Source organism: Cynoglossus semilaevis, chromosome 5, assembly GCF_000523025.1.
Source record: "Cynoglossus semilaevis isolate Cse_v1.0 chromosome 5, Cse_v1.0, whole genome shotgun sequence".
Lineage (NCBI taxonomy): Eukaryota > Metazoa > Chordata > Actinopteri > Pleuronectiformes > Cynoglossidae > Cynoglossus > Cynoglossus semilaevis.
The window spans coordinates 1,383,019-1,400,366 of NC_024311.1; the positions used below are offsets into that span (position 1 = coordinate 1,383,019).

At 38.4% G+C, this 17,348-nt stretch overlaps 1 protein-coding gene across 1 annotated transcript in view; it reads right to left on the minus strand.

Moving 5' to 3' along the window:
* LOC103378645 (neural-cadherin) overlaps positions 1 to 17,348 on the minus strand; it is a 230,504-nt gene that overhangs the window by 94,316 nt on the left and 118,840 nt on the right. Inside the window, exons 16-22 of the mRNA XM_017032353.2 lie at positions 9,921 to 10,041; positions 8,767 to 8,929; positions 4,979 to 5,555; positions 3,615 to 3,724; positions 2,442 to 2,633; positions 1,850 to 2,293; positions 637 to 967 (exon numbers count right to left, since the gene is read on the minus strand). Coding sequence (XP_016887842.1) covers positions 637 to 967; positions 1,850 to 2,293; positions 2,442 to 2,633; positions 3,615 to 3,724; positions 4,979 to 5,555; positions 8,767 to 8,929; positions 9,921 to 10,041 — 1,938 coding nt within the window. The remainder of the gene's footprint in view (positions 1 to 636; positions 968 to 1,849; positions 2,294 to 2,441; positions 2,634 to 3,614; positions 3,725 to 4,978; positions 5,556 to 8,766; positions 8,930 to 9,920; positions 10,042 to 17,348) is intronic.

The following is a 17,348-nucleotide window of genomic DNA, read 5'->3' on the forward strand; positions in this document are numbered from 1 at the left end:
CCCCCCCCCCCCCCCATGGGGGTCCGCCCCACTATTTTATATAAGTACTGGATTAAGAAGAGATAGCAATCATAGAGGTGGAGCCCCTCCCTCATGACAATTATTCAGTCTTTAAAAATTTAACAGCAAACCATGCCAAAAAAAAAATTATACTATTCTCAGCCTCTGTAACAGAGTTTGCAGCAAAGTTTCGAGGAGAGATTGAGAGGAAAGTCTGCAGAAGGAGAACCTTACAGTATGAGTTCAATGTAACTTAGGTGCAAGTGTACAACAAAATACAACTACATCAGCTTTCATTGCTCCTTCAAAAAAGTACTGTAGGACAGGTCTCCCTGCAGGTATCATTTGGACAGTGTTTGAATCCTGGAGAATCTACACTGAGCCAGAGGTCTAAAAAAGGCTAACTTTTTTTCATAAATAAAATAGCTTCATACATTTTGTGAGGTCTGTGTAGGATCTTTGTACCAAAAAGTGAAGCAATGTATTTCTTTTTTACCTCGGTGAAATTGGTTTCAAATGCTTTGAATCTTCTTTTCCAGGAAAAAGAACAGCATCCTAGTACTAACGCTCATGTATTTTGCTTTGGTTATTGAACTTTTCAACTGATTCCAGGCAAATTTTTACAGCATGGCTCACCTGGGTGGCTGTTAATAAAAATCTTCTTCTCCCCTGCAGTGTGGGCGTGATCATTTTGGTCACCAATTGTGACCGTCAGTGTGCTGGTCACAGTTTTGACTGGACGCCCACTGTCGCTCATCACTATTGGTATGAGGTATTCCTTCTGTCGCTCGCGGTCAAATGTCCTCAGGGCCATGAGGGTGGCTGTGCCGTTTTGGTGGTCCTGCAGGTAGAAGTCATTACTGTGACGGTACTCAGAAGGGATGGTGAAACGAAAGGGAGGGCCGTTCTCTGGAGAGTCCTGGTCCAGCACTCGGAGGAGGGTGGATGTCTGGTTGAGTCTTACTACCTGAACAAGGAGGTACAATAAATAAATAAAAAACACGATTATACCAAAATATTATTTCATGTTGATGCAGAAATTTGGCAATAAAACCGAGGACAGAAAATGTTTCATAAGGCCTATAGTAGAGAGAAAAATATGTAAAAGTAAGCCAAAAATATTACACTGAAAGATTCAAGATTTAAGAACTGAAAGTACACAGTTTAAAACACACATGTCCAACATATGGCCCGCGAGCCAAATCCAGCCCATTTGGGGTTTCAATCCAGCATGCTTGATGATTTTTTTGAAAAAAAGAAAGAAAATACACAAACACTTCGTATTCAGGAAACGTTTGCAAAATTATATATAATTAAATATGAAGATTTATCAAAATTCTTTTATGCATGTAAACGAAGAGGGAAAATTATTTACCGTAATATTCGGACTATAAGACGCTACTTTTTTCACACGCTTTGGACCCTGCTGCTTAAGCAATGATGCAGTTAATTTATGTATTTTTACGGGGCTAACGAAATTACAATATAAATTATTATCTTGATTGTACTCGTTAGTTAGTTTGAATGTGGCCCCTGGACCCAAATGAGTTTGACACCCATGTTTAAAAATATATATAAACATGTTTTGTGTCCTAAAATAATGTAAAACAGCTTAACAGTAGGTGAGAAAAAAAGCTGCTTGTTACCTTAGAAAAGCACTGGAGTACTAACTTTAAGAGCTACAATTTAGATAAAAAGAACAAAATAAGCAAACGTTAGCATAGACATAGCTAAAGGTTTGGTAAAAAAAAAAAAAAATAGAAATACTATAGCGCCTAACATACTAGTGAACATCTTGACGAGTTTTAAAGTACAGTGTCCCACCCAAATGTTACTACATCAAACCCACCTGTGGTCCCGGCACATTTTCAAACACCACTGGAGAATAGGCTGCCTCAAACTCTGGTCCATTATCGTTGACGTCCAACAGAGGCAACTGAACTGTGGCACTTCCTGTCAGAGCAGGATTTCCGTGGTCCACTGCCATCACCACCAGGGAATGCTGAGGAGTTCTTTCACGGTCCAGAGGACGAGCTACATACAGAAGTCCGGACTGGTCTATAGTAAACAGACCTTCAGGGTCTGAGTCCTGGGAGAGGCTGTAGGTGAACTCAGAGTTCTGGCCTGAATCTGAATCACTGGCCACCAAACGGGCAACGCTGGTTCCCACGGCGATGTCCTCAGGGAGTGCAGCCAGAGACAGGAAGTGAGGGATGAAGACGGGGGCGTGATCATTGTAGTCCTCCACCTCCACTACACAGTGGAGGAGACTGGAGAAGTCCAGGTCTTCAACCTGTACACAGAAAATGTAATTTACTCTACTTAACACGAGGCTGACTTCAACTCTGACTGATTCCATTGTATCCAAAGAAGATGTCTCTATATTTATCAATTTGTTTGATACAAATGTAACTTGATGAGAGGAGAACCTTTTTTTATACCTTCAGTGTGAGGTTGAACCTCTGCTCAGTGTGGCGTTCGTAGTCCAGACGTTTCTTTAGTCTCAGGGTCCCACGCTGCTCCTGTTTGTGACTGACCATGTAGAACTTCTGCTCCTGGTCTCCAGACACAACACTGAAAGTAAGCTTAGAGTTTTCACCAGTGTCTCTGTCTTCGGCAGTCAGCTCCAGAACCTGAGGGACCACAGCAGAACATTGGTGAACTACAAAACCCCGAAGGAGAAAAAGAATCCACGATAATGACTCTCAGTGGGATCTGACCTCACATTTTATAGCTAAGAATTTTTAGTGGGATCTGACCTCACATTTTATAGCCAAGAAAAAATGTTTTGTCTATTTATCTATCTATCTATAGTAGTAGTTCTGTGAAAAAAAAAAAGACAATTTTATAAAACCGTAGCCGAAGGAAATGTAAAAATTAGCCCAATAACATCTGGATGACAGATCGTAAACCTTCAATACTAAAAATGAGAAAAGCAAACACCGTAACTGGAAAAATGGCACTAAAAAATTATTCTGAAACATCCTATTAAAATAAAATTTCCTGGTAAACTATAAAACATTGAGCACTGAGATGGCATAAATCCTATCCGTATGTCATATTTAGTTGCAGGTTACTGCAGTCCAGGTTGACAGATGTTTAAATTTCTGCACCAGTAACTCCTTTGTCATGACAGGGTCTTCTGCAGAACTCACAGAAAACCCCACCTTTTCCAACAAAACCAAGTTTAATATGTAAATCACAAACGTGGTCAGGAAAAAGCAAATCAATGTGCAAATGAACTTCAGACTGGGAGGAAATAAAAAACATCTGCTGCATGAACCAATTTATGATTTCTCATGAGAAAAAGGATTTACTATGACAAAAATGTTGAACTTTTAGAAAACATTTTAATAGCCAAGTTCCTCTTAGAGCTTTATTGATTTCGCAGACTTAAACATTTGTTTGTGTATACTCTTTTCTCTGAAGTGTCTCTCGTGTACTGTCTTTTGGAAGAAAAAAAAACACTGCTGCACTTTAAACTAATTTAAAGTTTATAGTCATCCATCAAAAATGAGGTTTTAAAAAAAAAGCGCCGCGGGTCACTTGGAACGTTTCGTTCCAATTGAATAATTAATCTTTGCCATGTAAAAAGCTGCGGTGATAAACCTCACCTCAGTGTTAGGTTCGGAGTTCTCAGAGATCCTGGTCAGACAGACGTGGTCCATGAACCTGGGAACGTGGTCGTTTACATCTTTAATCTGAATAGTAGCAGTTCCAGTACCTGTGAGTAGAGTTTAGAAATAATATGACTGGAGAAAAGACTATGGTAAGACCATCAGTAAAATGGAAAATCAAGGACATATCTTAAAAATAGGTTTGTCAACATACATTTACATTGACTGTAGGTGCCAACACTAGGGAGATCAGGGATTTTTCTATGTTTAATATAGATATTGGGGCTGTGAAGGTACATGTATCTGTCCCGAAACGTCCAGTACAGGATGTGACAAATACACAGGTGTACCGATCGTACTAAACTATTGAAGAGCAGAGCAAAGTCCAACTTCCACTCCATTTGAGTCACCCATGTTACATTAATTTCCGTATGAACTCGCATACAAGTCGTATTCAAAACACCAAAAAATGAAGATCAAATCAGGGGATCGGCTTATCTGTGCATTTTCCGATCGCATCATCACCGATAATAAACACCAAGTCGAACGTATGGTCTAAAATATCATTAAACTAATAAATAATTCAATCCACACAACCTACAACTGATATTTAATCATTATTTTAACCGTCGCAATTTTAACGTAAAGAGTGTTTGCCAAGATAATTTTTCTAATTCTTTGTTGAGCAGAAATAAGACATTTTACGACAGGAAAAAATGAAAACATAATGGTCGGCATATACGCAAATCGGCTAATACACGAGTGTATACGGTACCTATTAACACAGACGCGCTTGTTGTCATTGTGAGTAGAAGAAACGACATGCCTTGGTGGAAGGTTTGTCAGGAGATACTGAGCTAGGCTTCATCCACGTCAATGCATTTTTTATTTTTTATTTTTTTACTCGCACATCAGGATCTAAAAACAAAAAATGTACCGAAAGTGTGGCGAAGCAGGACTGACCTTATAGAATAGTGTTTAAAATAGTGTTTAAAATAGTTTTTAGAGTTCCGTTATTTATTTATTATTATTATTGTTTTTTTGTTTTTTTTTTGTACTTGCCTATTTGCCTATAAGATGAGGCATTATTAGCAATATTAATGATGTCATCAGCAATTAGATGATGCCAACTTTCATTATGAGAGTGGACATGAAGTAGTAAGTCCACATTTCATGTCATACCGAGCGGTGATTTCAGTACCGAACCGCGGCTCACCTTTACCATTACACCTCTTATATACATCCTGTATATATATTTATGATTTCAGAAAATTCTAAAATTTTGTGTCCAAAACTTTTAAGTTATTTTCATTATGAATTTATTTCAGTTTACATAAGCCAGTTGTATCTTTGGTTTCTACCTGTCATCCCTCCTCCGTCTCTTGCCTCCACCACCAGCAGGTACGACTCCACCTGCTCTCTGTCCAGACTGCTGATGGCCACAGTGATGGTTCCAGTGGTCGGGTTGATAGTGAACATTTCAGAGAATGTCGGAACTCCTCCTCGTTCTCCAACTTCTTCTAAGTCCATGTTCGTGACGTCTAGACTACCCACAACTCTGTAGGACAGCACAGCATTCTGTCCCACAGCAGCGTCGTCCAGGTCGGTGGCTGTCATCTCCATCACAGAAGTCCCTGCGGGTGAGTTCTCCAACACCTCTCCCTGACAGCTTGGTGCGCAGGTGAAGACGGGAGCGTTGTCGTTAATGTCCCAAACGTTGATGATGACATCGGTAAAGCCAGTCAGACCTTCACCGCCTTCGTCTGTCGCTAGGACGACAAAACGCCACACAGCGCGCTCTTCGCGGTCCAGAGTCCTCTGGGCATAGATCCTTCCTGTGACCTCATCAATGATAAACTCTCCCTCTGAACCCTGGCCATGAAGAGAATAACGCAGGGCCTCCGGGTCCGCACCCTTATCAGGATCAGTAGCTGTTACCTACAACTGTAACAGCAGAGGACATCAATAAATGGTATGTTTTGGTTTAATGCTTTGCTACTTTTTAAGCTAACATTCAATCAAGTTATCCTAAACTACTGATTTTCAAAGTGGGACCACCGGATGCTTTGCTACTTTTTAAGCTAACATTTAATCAAGTTATCCTAAACTAGTGATTAGTGGGCACTAGGGTGACCTCAGAAAATACAAGGGAGGATAAGAAAAAAAATGCAAAAATAAAAACAGAATCTAATATTTTTTTTTAATTTAATTTTATTAATAACAATTTGTCCTGAACTGCACAACATGTAAACTGCTCTGTACTGTTTCTTACTGGCTATAGTTGAGAGACAAATGAAAATCAAATAATATTAACAAATCTTTTTAGATGAAGATATCTGTATGTGTAATTTCTATTTTTTTTATTATTTAAGGTGTTATATCTAATAATAATTTTGTCACTAAATGTTTGACATCGGCTTCAAACATCATCTAAAACATGCAATGAGCCCATGTTTAATCAAGTTTTCATCCCTTCTCTGTCTACCTAACAAACTGTGCAACTTCCCAATGACTGAACAGATGGGCAGCCCAGTTAGTGTTCACCCTGACATGTTTACTGTGGTCCTAATTTCTCTGCCTCCGACTGTTTCAAATGTCCTCCTCCCTCTGTGACTATGTGCTGCACAGCAGCTCTAATTAATAATGGAAACCTAGGGTTGGCGTGACGTCTGTACTGGAAACAGCTCACAGTTTCTGCCTGCAGTTAAAAAGCCTCCTTTAGGTGAATCTGTCACAATCCTCTGCTGCATATGCCTCTGTGGTTTGCTTATTTCCTCTTATCATCTGTATCACAGTCATATCTGTCTGTGATTCCACCTTGACAGAACATAAAAAACCTGACTAACAAGGGATGAAATGTTCCTCTGTTGAACAGTTTTTCATTATCGTTGTCATATTATTCTTTTTTATTGTAATTTGCCCTTAGACTATCCTAAGGTATTCCAGACAATTTGTATGTGTACATTTTTTTTACAAAAGTTTTCATATTAAGACTGACAATTTTTCAGTCAAGTTTGGGAACATTTCTGCTGAAATTAAATAAGAGGACAGTGTGTGAATGTGAAGAGTAGGGCATTTGTATCCAACCAATACACTGGGCAGACACTTGAGTGCAAATTCATATTTGTAGAAAAAATAAATAAATAAGATGCCTCATGTGCTGATGACTAAAATTGAACTACTGTTAGCTGCAGACCATTGATGAAAAGCAGAGGGCGTTGTGTTTGGATACAGGGAGAAAGCAACAAAGGCGTAGAGGAGAGCGTCAGGACCTGATGATTGGAGAGGCCACAAGCAGGAACTGCAAAGGCATTAGCCATACGACAAATGTAGTAAAAATAATGGTAGACAGAGTGAGGCCAAGGCAAAGGATTAAGATCAGTGAGCAGCTGTCATGGTTTTTCTGCATGGGGCACACCTGGTTAAAGTGGTAAATGTCCCTTTAATATTAGTCCCATATGTGAATTCCACCCATTAGAACATACAGTTTAATAAAACTACCTGTATATTCTTCCATGAAAACATCATACCCAATGTTAAATTGCTGTTGACTCAATGTATCTGTGTAAAGTATCTCAACCAATAGATACAGCTATCAGTTAGGACAGGGATTCCCAAAGTGTGGTGCTTCCACGAGCTGTAACTAGGGGGTGCACAAGATAGAAAAAAATCTGATGGCGATTTGTGGATTTTTTTTTTTGGTTGGGATTTTACCAAACATTAAAATCGTACCGACACTAAAGAGGTTCTCATAACAATTAATCACATAAACATAACTCACACCTACTAGTTTCCATCAGCTTACTTAAACTGTGTGTAGACACTGGTGAAACTACTGGTTGCTGAAAAAAAAAAAAAGTCAAATCGTTTCATCTAACAAAACTAATCTATTAAAAAAAAAAACTTAGAGAAACTACTGATGAAATCAATCCAAATTACATTCTTGCTGACTTTCAAAGCTTTCAAAGAAGCTTAAATTAATGTTGAGCAGAGCTGACATTTCAGGTTATTTTACCTAATGGAGAGACCACTGCAGAACCAGTATGAGACAGCAGGTATTGTCTGTTAGTAGATCATTTATTATATCAATCAACCTGACACTTAAAAGATAGTTTTTTAAATATCTAATACCAGTGAGAGTTGAGGGTTATTTTTATGTGGTTGTAAAAAAAAAAAAAAAAAAAAAAATTTTTACTGTTTAGTGTTCCCTCTCTACATCATGGTTCTCCTTTCACTACCTCAGTGCATCCCATATTTTTTTAAAATTTTTAATCTCACGAAATGTTCGCTATATCGTGGAATATAGCAAGAAAAATAAACTAAAAGACATTATAAAATAATTATACATACATACATATGTGTATAAGGATTTTGAAATTAAGATAAGCCCATTTGCGAACGATCGCTGTTAGCTTTGTTTACCTAGACGAGATCGTATACAGCATACTATTGGCTAGTACAATGCGTACTCGGTGTACTTTTGGCTAGTTGAGCCACTCTCTTTTATTCTGCGTTGCCATTCTACAACTCTACTGTGCATATAATTGTGTGGAAAAGGGTAATACTCAGTCTAGGGAGGGTTGATAACAGTGTGAGGGAGGTTCATGAAGGGTAAATATATACGTAAATAATTACGTAACTATTATAATAACTATATAGCAATTTTTCCCATTTTGCAGTGGGTCGTGGAACGCAACTACTGCGATAGGAGAGGGATCGCTGTAATCTATTACAGCTTGTGGTATTCAAATATGTTTGTTGTGTATCTGCCCGTAGAGAGCTCCTTTTAAAAAGGAAATATGGTTTGTTTACTGCTCACATTCTCACCAGAGCCTATTGGAAAGAAAAATTATTTTTATAACACACGCATGCTGATCCACTGCTACCTCCTTTAGTAGGTTAAAATGTTATATTATATATTACATCATAAATAATTTACAACAATTTCAGGTCTAAATCAGCGGTACAACTGGCCACACGAGGCAGCAGTAGCGATATCGAGTAAGGAGTGAGGAAGTGGTTTTAAAGCTCCAATGGTTATAGACACAGTTGATTGATCTTAATAAAGGAAGTCAGACAGAATCTGACAGAATTACGTCATCATACGTTGCTGGGTAATAAGTTAATATTAATTGTCCGGAAGAAGTACCTGAAGGACAAACACCGGTGAGCCGTCCAGTTCCTCTGTCACACTGCCGTAGTACTCATTCACAGTAAACACCGGCGCCTCGTCGTTTTTGTTTACCACATTAACCGTCACCGTTGTGTAATCCTCCCACTTTCCATCGGACGCCAGAAGGTGGAGTTGGTACCTGAAACAAATGAAACATATTAAGACAATACTTTCAAAATAATTGGTGTTAAATTGCAAAGGTGATGTGAAAATGTAAACTATTAGCTAACAAACATATTAACATATCAATATCAGAAAAAAGACATAAATGTTCAAATTCACAGTGGGCCACAATTTAAAAACTGGGACAAAGTCGCGGCCCAAACCCAATATTTATTATAAAAATGTATGGCAATTGTGCACATTTTCCCTTCTCTCCAGATATGTAATGTAGAATTTTTTCATATGGAAACAAACTTTACTTTTGAGTAAACTTTGAATATGGAACAATCAAAACTTAATATTATAAACACATGAAAAATTAGATATGAAATAAGACACACCTCAGTAGTATTTGTTTCTTATTATGTCTCTTTATCTGTAGCCTTTTGAGTCATTTAATTTAATGTAAATCTTTTTCACAGGCCAACAACAAAAAAACTGAAATGTATGTGATATAATAAAGCACATACACCGCTAATACTACAAATCCTGCCAGTATATAGTGGCTTTATACTGTGGGCCAGATTTGGTCCCCAGGCCTGAGTTTGACACGTGTGCTCCAGGACTAACTGCACAGAGAACCTCTGCTCATGTAGCCACTCATGTTTTTCCTTCCGAGTGCCTGTTACAAATGACTGGTGGCTTAGCGTGTTCTTGTGTAAATATTCCTTCATATTCCAAGTGGCGTTACCACCCATTTTTAGAAGTGATTATGATTATTGGTTAAGTCAATGATAAAATATCCCCCTAAGCCAATCAGAGGTAAAGCACTTTTTGGCACACATGCTGAAGAAAAAGCACTTTTACTATTTGACTTTCCCAGGGGACATCAAATTTCACAACTCTTTCACAACAAAAGTACACATCGCCCAATCTGTTAATGCCCTAGTTGACACCAATTTAAAAAAAAAAACAACCTGAAATTAAAACAAGAACTGTAACAAGTGGTTCTCAGTGCCCTTTTCTACCTTTTGATCTGTTCATAGTCCAGAGTCTGAGCGATGAAAATGGTCCCGACTTCAGGTTCCACATCAAAAACACCTCCTGTGTTTCCTGAAGTGATCTGGTATCGAAGTTTGGCATTTCCACCTGCGCATAAAAAAAAAGGTCACGAAACTGATTAAACAAGCGTTAAACATGTCACGTTGGTTTAAAGGGTAAATAAGCAACCACAATCAGCAGCATCAGAATCATCAGTTCAACAACTAATTAAACACTAATGAGTTAGATACTACATTGAAAATGTATCAAGGTACTTTGATTGTCCACTAGACCAGGGGTTTACAACCCCCGGTTCGGGAACAGGTACTGGGTCGCAGTGATACACAGTGAAACCATGTGTTTCAGTTTTACTAATTTACTCCAACAGGTAATTCAGACTCTGATACCAACAGAATAAAGTGTAAAGGATGTTTGGTTTTGAAAATTGAAAATCCTTCAATGATGGCAAGGTATTAGCGGTCCGCAATAACGGCTGATACTGGCCGATCGGTCCTTGGTACAAAAAAGGTTAGGGGCCGCAGCAGTCGTCGACACCACGGATGGCTCAATCTGATACTCAGGATCAGTATCCTTCAAGTATTGGTCAAAATTTCAGGATCCAACATCACAAAAAAAAAAAACACTACACAACTGCGACATGCTATAAACAGGGTCACTATCGCCTCAGCAACGGCTAACAAGTTACAGTATCGGACATGAAAAAGTTGTATCCAGCCGTTCTCAGACTGAACTAGCCTTACTTTCTCCACTCCGAATGTGGTCCATGTTTTTTTAATATTGTCTGGTCAGAAAATCAGATCTACTGTGTAGTTAGAAAAATTACTCTAAAATGTTCTAAATCCAGCTACAGGTCCTTGAGTTAGTTCAGAATTCACTTAGGATTTTAGGTTGGACTGGAAACAGCACGATATACATCCCACAACCTGCAGTGATTTAACTTCTTTAGACAAAAAATAATTTCTTATTTTTCTAATGGTTCCTCATTTTCCAGTCTCAAAGTAGTTTAAATGTCACCACAATCAGCAGATAATAAGTAATAGAGCAGAATTTACAAGCACAGGTTTTTGATGGATTATATGGAACTGCCTCAATAGCAGGAGGTGTGACATTTCATTTAAGTCATTTTAGATTTATTAGGTATAGCGTTAACCTTAAAAGAGGCGAAAATGACATAAATTAACCATGGTCGACAGTGCATAACATCCTCACAAGTCTCCAAGTCAATAACTGGTTCTGAGAAATAGACCAAGTTACTGGACTTAAGACTTCCATAGTGGTTTCATAGTGTAGCGGTTAGCATAGCATGCCTGCCTCAGACGCAAAACCCAGGTAGTCCTGGGTTTCAATTCCCAGAGGAGCAACATACTCAGCACCGGCGAATGGCAGCCTGTTCCGGCAGGTTTGCTGTTAACACAGTACTTTCAAAATGGACCCCCCTGCGGGGGCGCAGTGAGGTGCCAGCAGGTGCGTGAGTGGCTTCCAATGGAATATGGCATGCTGGAAATAAGTGTAATACCACTGCTATAATGCTTGAATGCTAGCAAGCCTCCAGTCACTAGGTGGCAGCAACTCATACAGTGGTTTGTACAGATTAAAAATATACATGCATGATAGAAAATAACTGAGAACCACTGGGTTAACATAAGAATTTCCAAAGCGTTCAAAATACTATTGTATACTAGTCATTCAAAACTATTCATTTACATGATCAGGGCACTACACTAAAAAAATAAGATACGTTATATTTGGTGTCTAACATTGGACGGATTCAAAGACAGAGCCAGAGTCAGCAGAGGTAGAAAGTAATAAATTACATTTACTCGAATTACTGTAATTAAACTTGTAGATTGAGGATTTGAACAGATAGTGAGAGGGAATTATTTGTCATTGTGACACAGCACACCACTGCACAAAACCCCATCAACAAAATGAACAGGTGGCAGCTTTAAGCACCCAGGGAGCATTCCAGGTCCGCTTCCTTCTCCACTGCCCTGAGATGTGAGTAATTCGACATTTTTTAAGTAGTTTTGGGAATAGGTAATTTTACGTTTACTTAAGTACATTTTGACTCAAGTATTTGACTTTGCTACATTGGGAAATAACCCATTACTCCTGTGGAGCCGATGACTCAGAGAGAGAAGGAAATCCTTGGCCATATCTCAGCCAGATCTTTGTTTTCAAATGTGAACTTGGAAATAGCTTTATCATGCGTACAGATGGGATGTGCATCTCCTTTTGTGCATGAAGTAATTTACAGTAACTAAGTTACTTTTACTTAAAGTAAATCTTGTTTTTTTTGTACTTTTATTCAAGTTGATTTTTAAATAGGTACTTTTACTTGAATAGAATTTAAGCAAAGTAAAGGTACTTTTACTTAATTACATTATTTTAATGTTTTCCACCTCTTCCTGCGGAATCTTCTGCAACTCTACTTATGAACTTCTCTACTGCGTGAACACCCTGAAGAAAGGTGTCTCTTTGTGCCGATTTTATTAACAGTTGGGTTCAAATTTAAATCGGTTATTAAGAGCTGAGAGACTGAAGTGCAGCACAGGAACAAACGTGTCTGTACTAATTTCACAATTTAGGTGTCATAGTGCCTCGCTGACAACACTGCAGGTTTGCAAACAGAGCAACGGCGTTTAAACAACACAAACATCAGTTTCTGCTTGTACATCATGACAGTTGACACCACACCGACTTGGCTGATGCCAATGTCTTTTGTTCTTTTTTTTTGTCATCAATTCCCTCTTTTGTGCCACATTACTGAACTACCGTAATTTCCAAACTATAAGCCGCTACTTTTTTCACACACTTTGAAACCAGCTGCATAAGAAATGATGCAGCTAATTTATGGAAATTATACAGGCTAACGAAGTTCATACCGTTAGCGATCAATGATGTTTATGGTAGGCTGCTGTGTGCTATACTAGTAGCGTATGTCGGTCTGTGAATGGCTGTGTGCGTATATGTGCGTGGGGCACGAGAGAGAACGAACGGTAGCAAAAGCTAAGCGCAGTTTGAGCCCTGTCATGTTGAACTGTGTTTTGGTTATACAGGAGCTGTAAAAACATTGTGTGGCTGATAATAAAGACCCCAACTTCCCTGTTTCTGTTTACATCTGCTGTGGACAAGCACAAAGTGAAGGGGAGTTAGCCCCGATGCTAATGTTAGTTTCGGCCCTAGAGCAGATCACTAAGTCTCCCCTACGGTTGGGGCGCAGAAGCAGGAAAGAGCTAATGTGTAACCAGGCGCTGCCTGTAACCAGGCACTGTTCTAAAAAAAAAAAAAAAAAACATTTATTTAATTAAAAGTAAATATCTCAACGTGGACATCTGCGGATTATAGAGAAGTACGGCCTAAATATGTAGAATTATTTTGTTATTTTTCAATTTGAATGTGTGTGGCTTATATGCAGGTGTGCTCAATAGTCCGGAAATTACTGTATTTTAAAAATCTTACAGCAAAATATAAACATTTGGAGTGATTGGAGTCAAAATGTCAATACAGCCCAAAACCTATGGTGTGTGAGCTAAACAGTGCAGAGTTTCTGTCCTCACAACCCGACTGACTGAGAGGCTTATCTAAGGAAATATGGGTGTGTAGGGAGTGCTAGCATATTGCTTTAGTGTATTTCTTTATTTAATTTTTATTTTCTTTGTCCTCCGAAGTCACATTGTGTATGCGTCTGTGTGTGCGCGTGTGTGTTGTTGATACATGCACACTGTCTCATGAGATAAATAGAGTTTAGAAAGCGGTTCACTGGGAAAAAAAACATTAATTTTCCCTGCGTTTGTTTGTTTATTTTAAGTATTTCATTGCTCTCACGGCTCCTTTTTTTTTTCCTCCCGTCCTCCTTCTTCCTCTGGGTCTCAGCACATTTATAAATACTTAAGCAATTGAGACAAGTAGAAAACAAAACATGCAGCAGGCAGAGAGAAAAGAAAGAATTTATCCCTAATGTCTCATTTAAAATGAGCGGCAGAGAGGCTACAAAACGGTATGGATTAGAGCTTTGTCCTCTCCTCTCCTGGCTTTCATCTGGATAATAAGCTGTGAATGTGCAGCGCTCTGTTTCTCTGCTTTCTCCTCTTTCATCTGAACACAGGGGGTGGTGGTGCCGCTGATGGATACTCTGCTGATTTAGATGCAGACCTTGCCTCCGACACTAATTGCATCGAGGGGGGAAACACTGTGTTGATCAGCTTCTGCTGCATATTATTAAAAAATACTTTGCAAAGCAAGAAAAAAGGAGAGTGTTAAACGAGAAGGGGAAAAAAAATAAAAAAAATTTTGATATCATTTTTGCTTAGCCCAGTGGTATTCTCGCTTGTTTAGAGAATTACTTATATGTTGCATTAATGTTTTGTTTTATTTCCCCGATTTCAACCATCTGCACCAAATTTCCCGACTTAAAGTTAAAACGATTTCAGCTCACAGGACTTGTTAATCCACTGCCGTGACCATAATTAAGATTAATATGAAATGTTGCTGCGTCTGCATGATTTTATTTGTTTATTTTTTTCCTGTGACACACACTTACCACAAGAGGCAGCAGTGGCCCAGAGAGATAGCTAAAATAACTTTTTCTATGAACTTTGGCTTTAGCAGCGCTACAACTGAGCTACTTGATATTTAAGATGACAGATATTTTAGGGTTAAGTTTCACTGACTAAGTACTACTTATATGTAACTAATTAGTCACCGTTACCAACGTCTTACAGTTGGACTTTATTTCATTTGAACGACAGGAGATTCAAACACGTCTGCTTGTGTTTCCTCAATCTTTCTCCAACGGTGGTTAATCATTTTAAGCAGGTTTTTACATGATCCCTCACGAATCTTCATTAGAAGATAAGTGTCCTTTTGATATGGGTAGTGTGTTTGCGGATTATTTATCAGACTCGTGTAAAATAAACAGCAGGATTCTGCAGTCTCCTGTGATGAATTCTGGGAAACAGAGCACGGTTGCTCAAGCACAAATCTTAAAAGTCCACAAAGACATAATAATGTCTTTATTTTAATTAAATAATGCCTTTATATTGAATTAAATATGACAGTATTGTGGCCCAATACTGTCACAGTTTATACGAAATGTCCTTGAAATACTTTAAATTAAATAAAATAGCATTCCCATTTTTCACCCTACATTAAAATACTCAAATAAATTGAAACTCTGGCAAAGAATTGAAGGGTTACAGAAAGCTTTTCTATTTGAATAAAACCAGGGATCTGCATCAAAATAAGGATCTCAGGTCTTTAAAGTGAGCCTTCTTCCTAACAGCCTTCTTTTATTTGCTCAACCTAAGGTCCACAAAAAAATTGAGAAACACCAAAATAAAAATAAAAAAGTTTTCTTGTTCTTTGCAGTAGCAGGAGTCAAATTAGAATACAGGAGCTACTGGTCAACGACTATCACCTGTGTTTCTTAAAAGTCACAAAGGGATGAAAACGCTTACGTCGGAAAATGACAAATATAAATTTAGTGACGGAGGCAGCAGAGGATTTAGGTGTAACATCATCGGGAACTAAAATAACCTATGTTTTCTCTGGACTGTGATGTAGTAGAGGCGTTTCTCTGTATCCTTTTCATTCTGTCATTTCTTTTCTCAGAACCGTTTCACTGCTTTTGAAATTCTAGGTCAAATCAATTTACATCATAAAATATTATGTACTCTCTCGCTCCCCTTCTTTGCACAAGTGTGCCTGTGTATAAAACGCCATGCTAAAAAAAAAACTGTTAAAAGGATGACAGACAATGATTATTAAGTGTTGTTGCTCCAATCAATGCTGCTAATATTGGTCAGGTTATCAACACAGCGTTGTTATTATTATTATTAACGACGTTTCAACAACACACTCATTTCGGTTCATAAACCTGGGTTAACAAGCCTACCTTATAATAGATTTAAAAAAAGGAATAAAACTAACTCAACTAATAAAATCTGGTTCACTTCACAATATTTATATCATGTTTTACAGTATATTGCAGTTAAAAATTATTTCTTTACATTTGCCATTTGTAAACAGTAGTCGTGTTCCTTCTCCTTCCAACGTTAAAATGTATTTACATAACAATGGTGCCTTCAATTTTTTTTTTTTTAGATTAACTATAGCAACAAAATCAGAACACATGCGGCAGCAGTGGAACAAGGCAACTTTGTCCTTCAAAGCTTCAATCATTCTTTTTGTTCCTCTTAGACTTTGGTGTGGAAGGGGAAGTGGTGAAAGCGTTTTATGATTTGCTTTCAGTCAGCTTTTCCAAACAGGCTAACTTTTAGCTATTTGTTCTGTTACAGTGGAACCTCAAGATACAAGCGTCCCAACCTATGAGTATTCTGAGATACGAGCAAGCCTTTGAGGAAATATTTGCTTTGAGACACGAGTAAAGATTTGAGATACGAGCGCGCTTACAGACGCCGACGCTAGGTGGCCGAGCACTCGGAGCAGACCACGCCACCTCACTCGTTCACTTCACGTGTTCGCCGACTTCCGTACGCATCTCCCGCGAGTGTTCCGTATGGTGTTTACGTTATCTACATGATTTTCTCTCTAGCTTGTGTAATTCTAAGTTTATGTAAGTTACGTAGTGTGCGTGTAAGGCACGGTACGGAATCAAGTGTCTACGTACGGACCAACTCTCTTCCCTCCCTCCTCCTCCTCCGCACATGCTGCCATTAGCCGCTACTGTATCGTCTGTCTCGGACTTATAATAATTAAAACATAATTGTATGTCTCTATTGCAATTAGAAACATGTTTTTTCCATTGTTATTAGCACTAGTAAGGGAGTTTTTTAAGGGGGCCGGAACTGATTAATTTTTTTTCCCGTTATTTCTTATGGGAAAAAAAATATTCGAGATACAAGCACCTCGAGTTACGAGCTCGGTCCTGGAATGGATTATTGGATTGGATTATGCTTGTATCTCAAGGTGCTGAGATACAAGCATAATCCAACTGTATAACTGTATTCAGTTTAACTCTTTTTGGTCCAGTCGTTAGTTATATTTGGAGTCAAACGTTCCATAAAACTCATGGATTCACTAGTGTACATTTTTGGGAGGTGATTCTTCATCGCAACTTGTTTTTTTTTCTCTCTTGTCTTTGCTGGCAGCCACTTTTGCTAGGTGTCACGCCACAAAGTGTGAAAAACCAGTAGGTGTAAATTTAACTTTTGTGTTTTATTCAATGTCCCTCAGTCAGTTTTGCTCACATCCACGCCAAAAAGAAGAAGAAAAAAAATTCTAAAGAAAGTACTTTATAATCTAAAAACGTTGGCAGTTTGCCTCTGACAACAGGTCGCAGAAATGATGAAAAGCTGCAGTTACATCAAGGACAGCTAGCAGCTGCAGGCAGCCTCTCCTAGAGAGCAACATCTCTAGTTTTCAGACGTCCA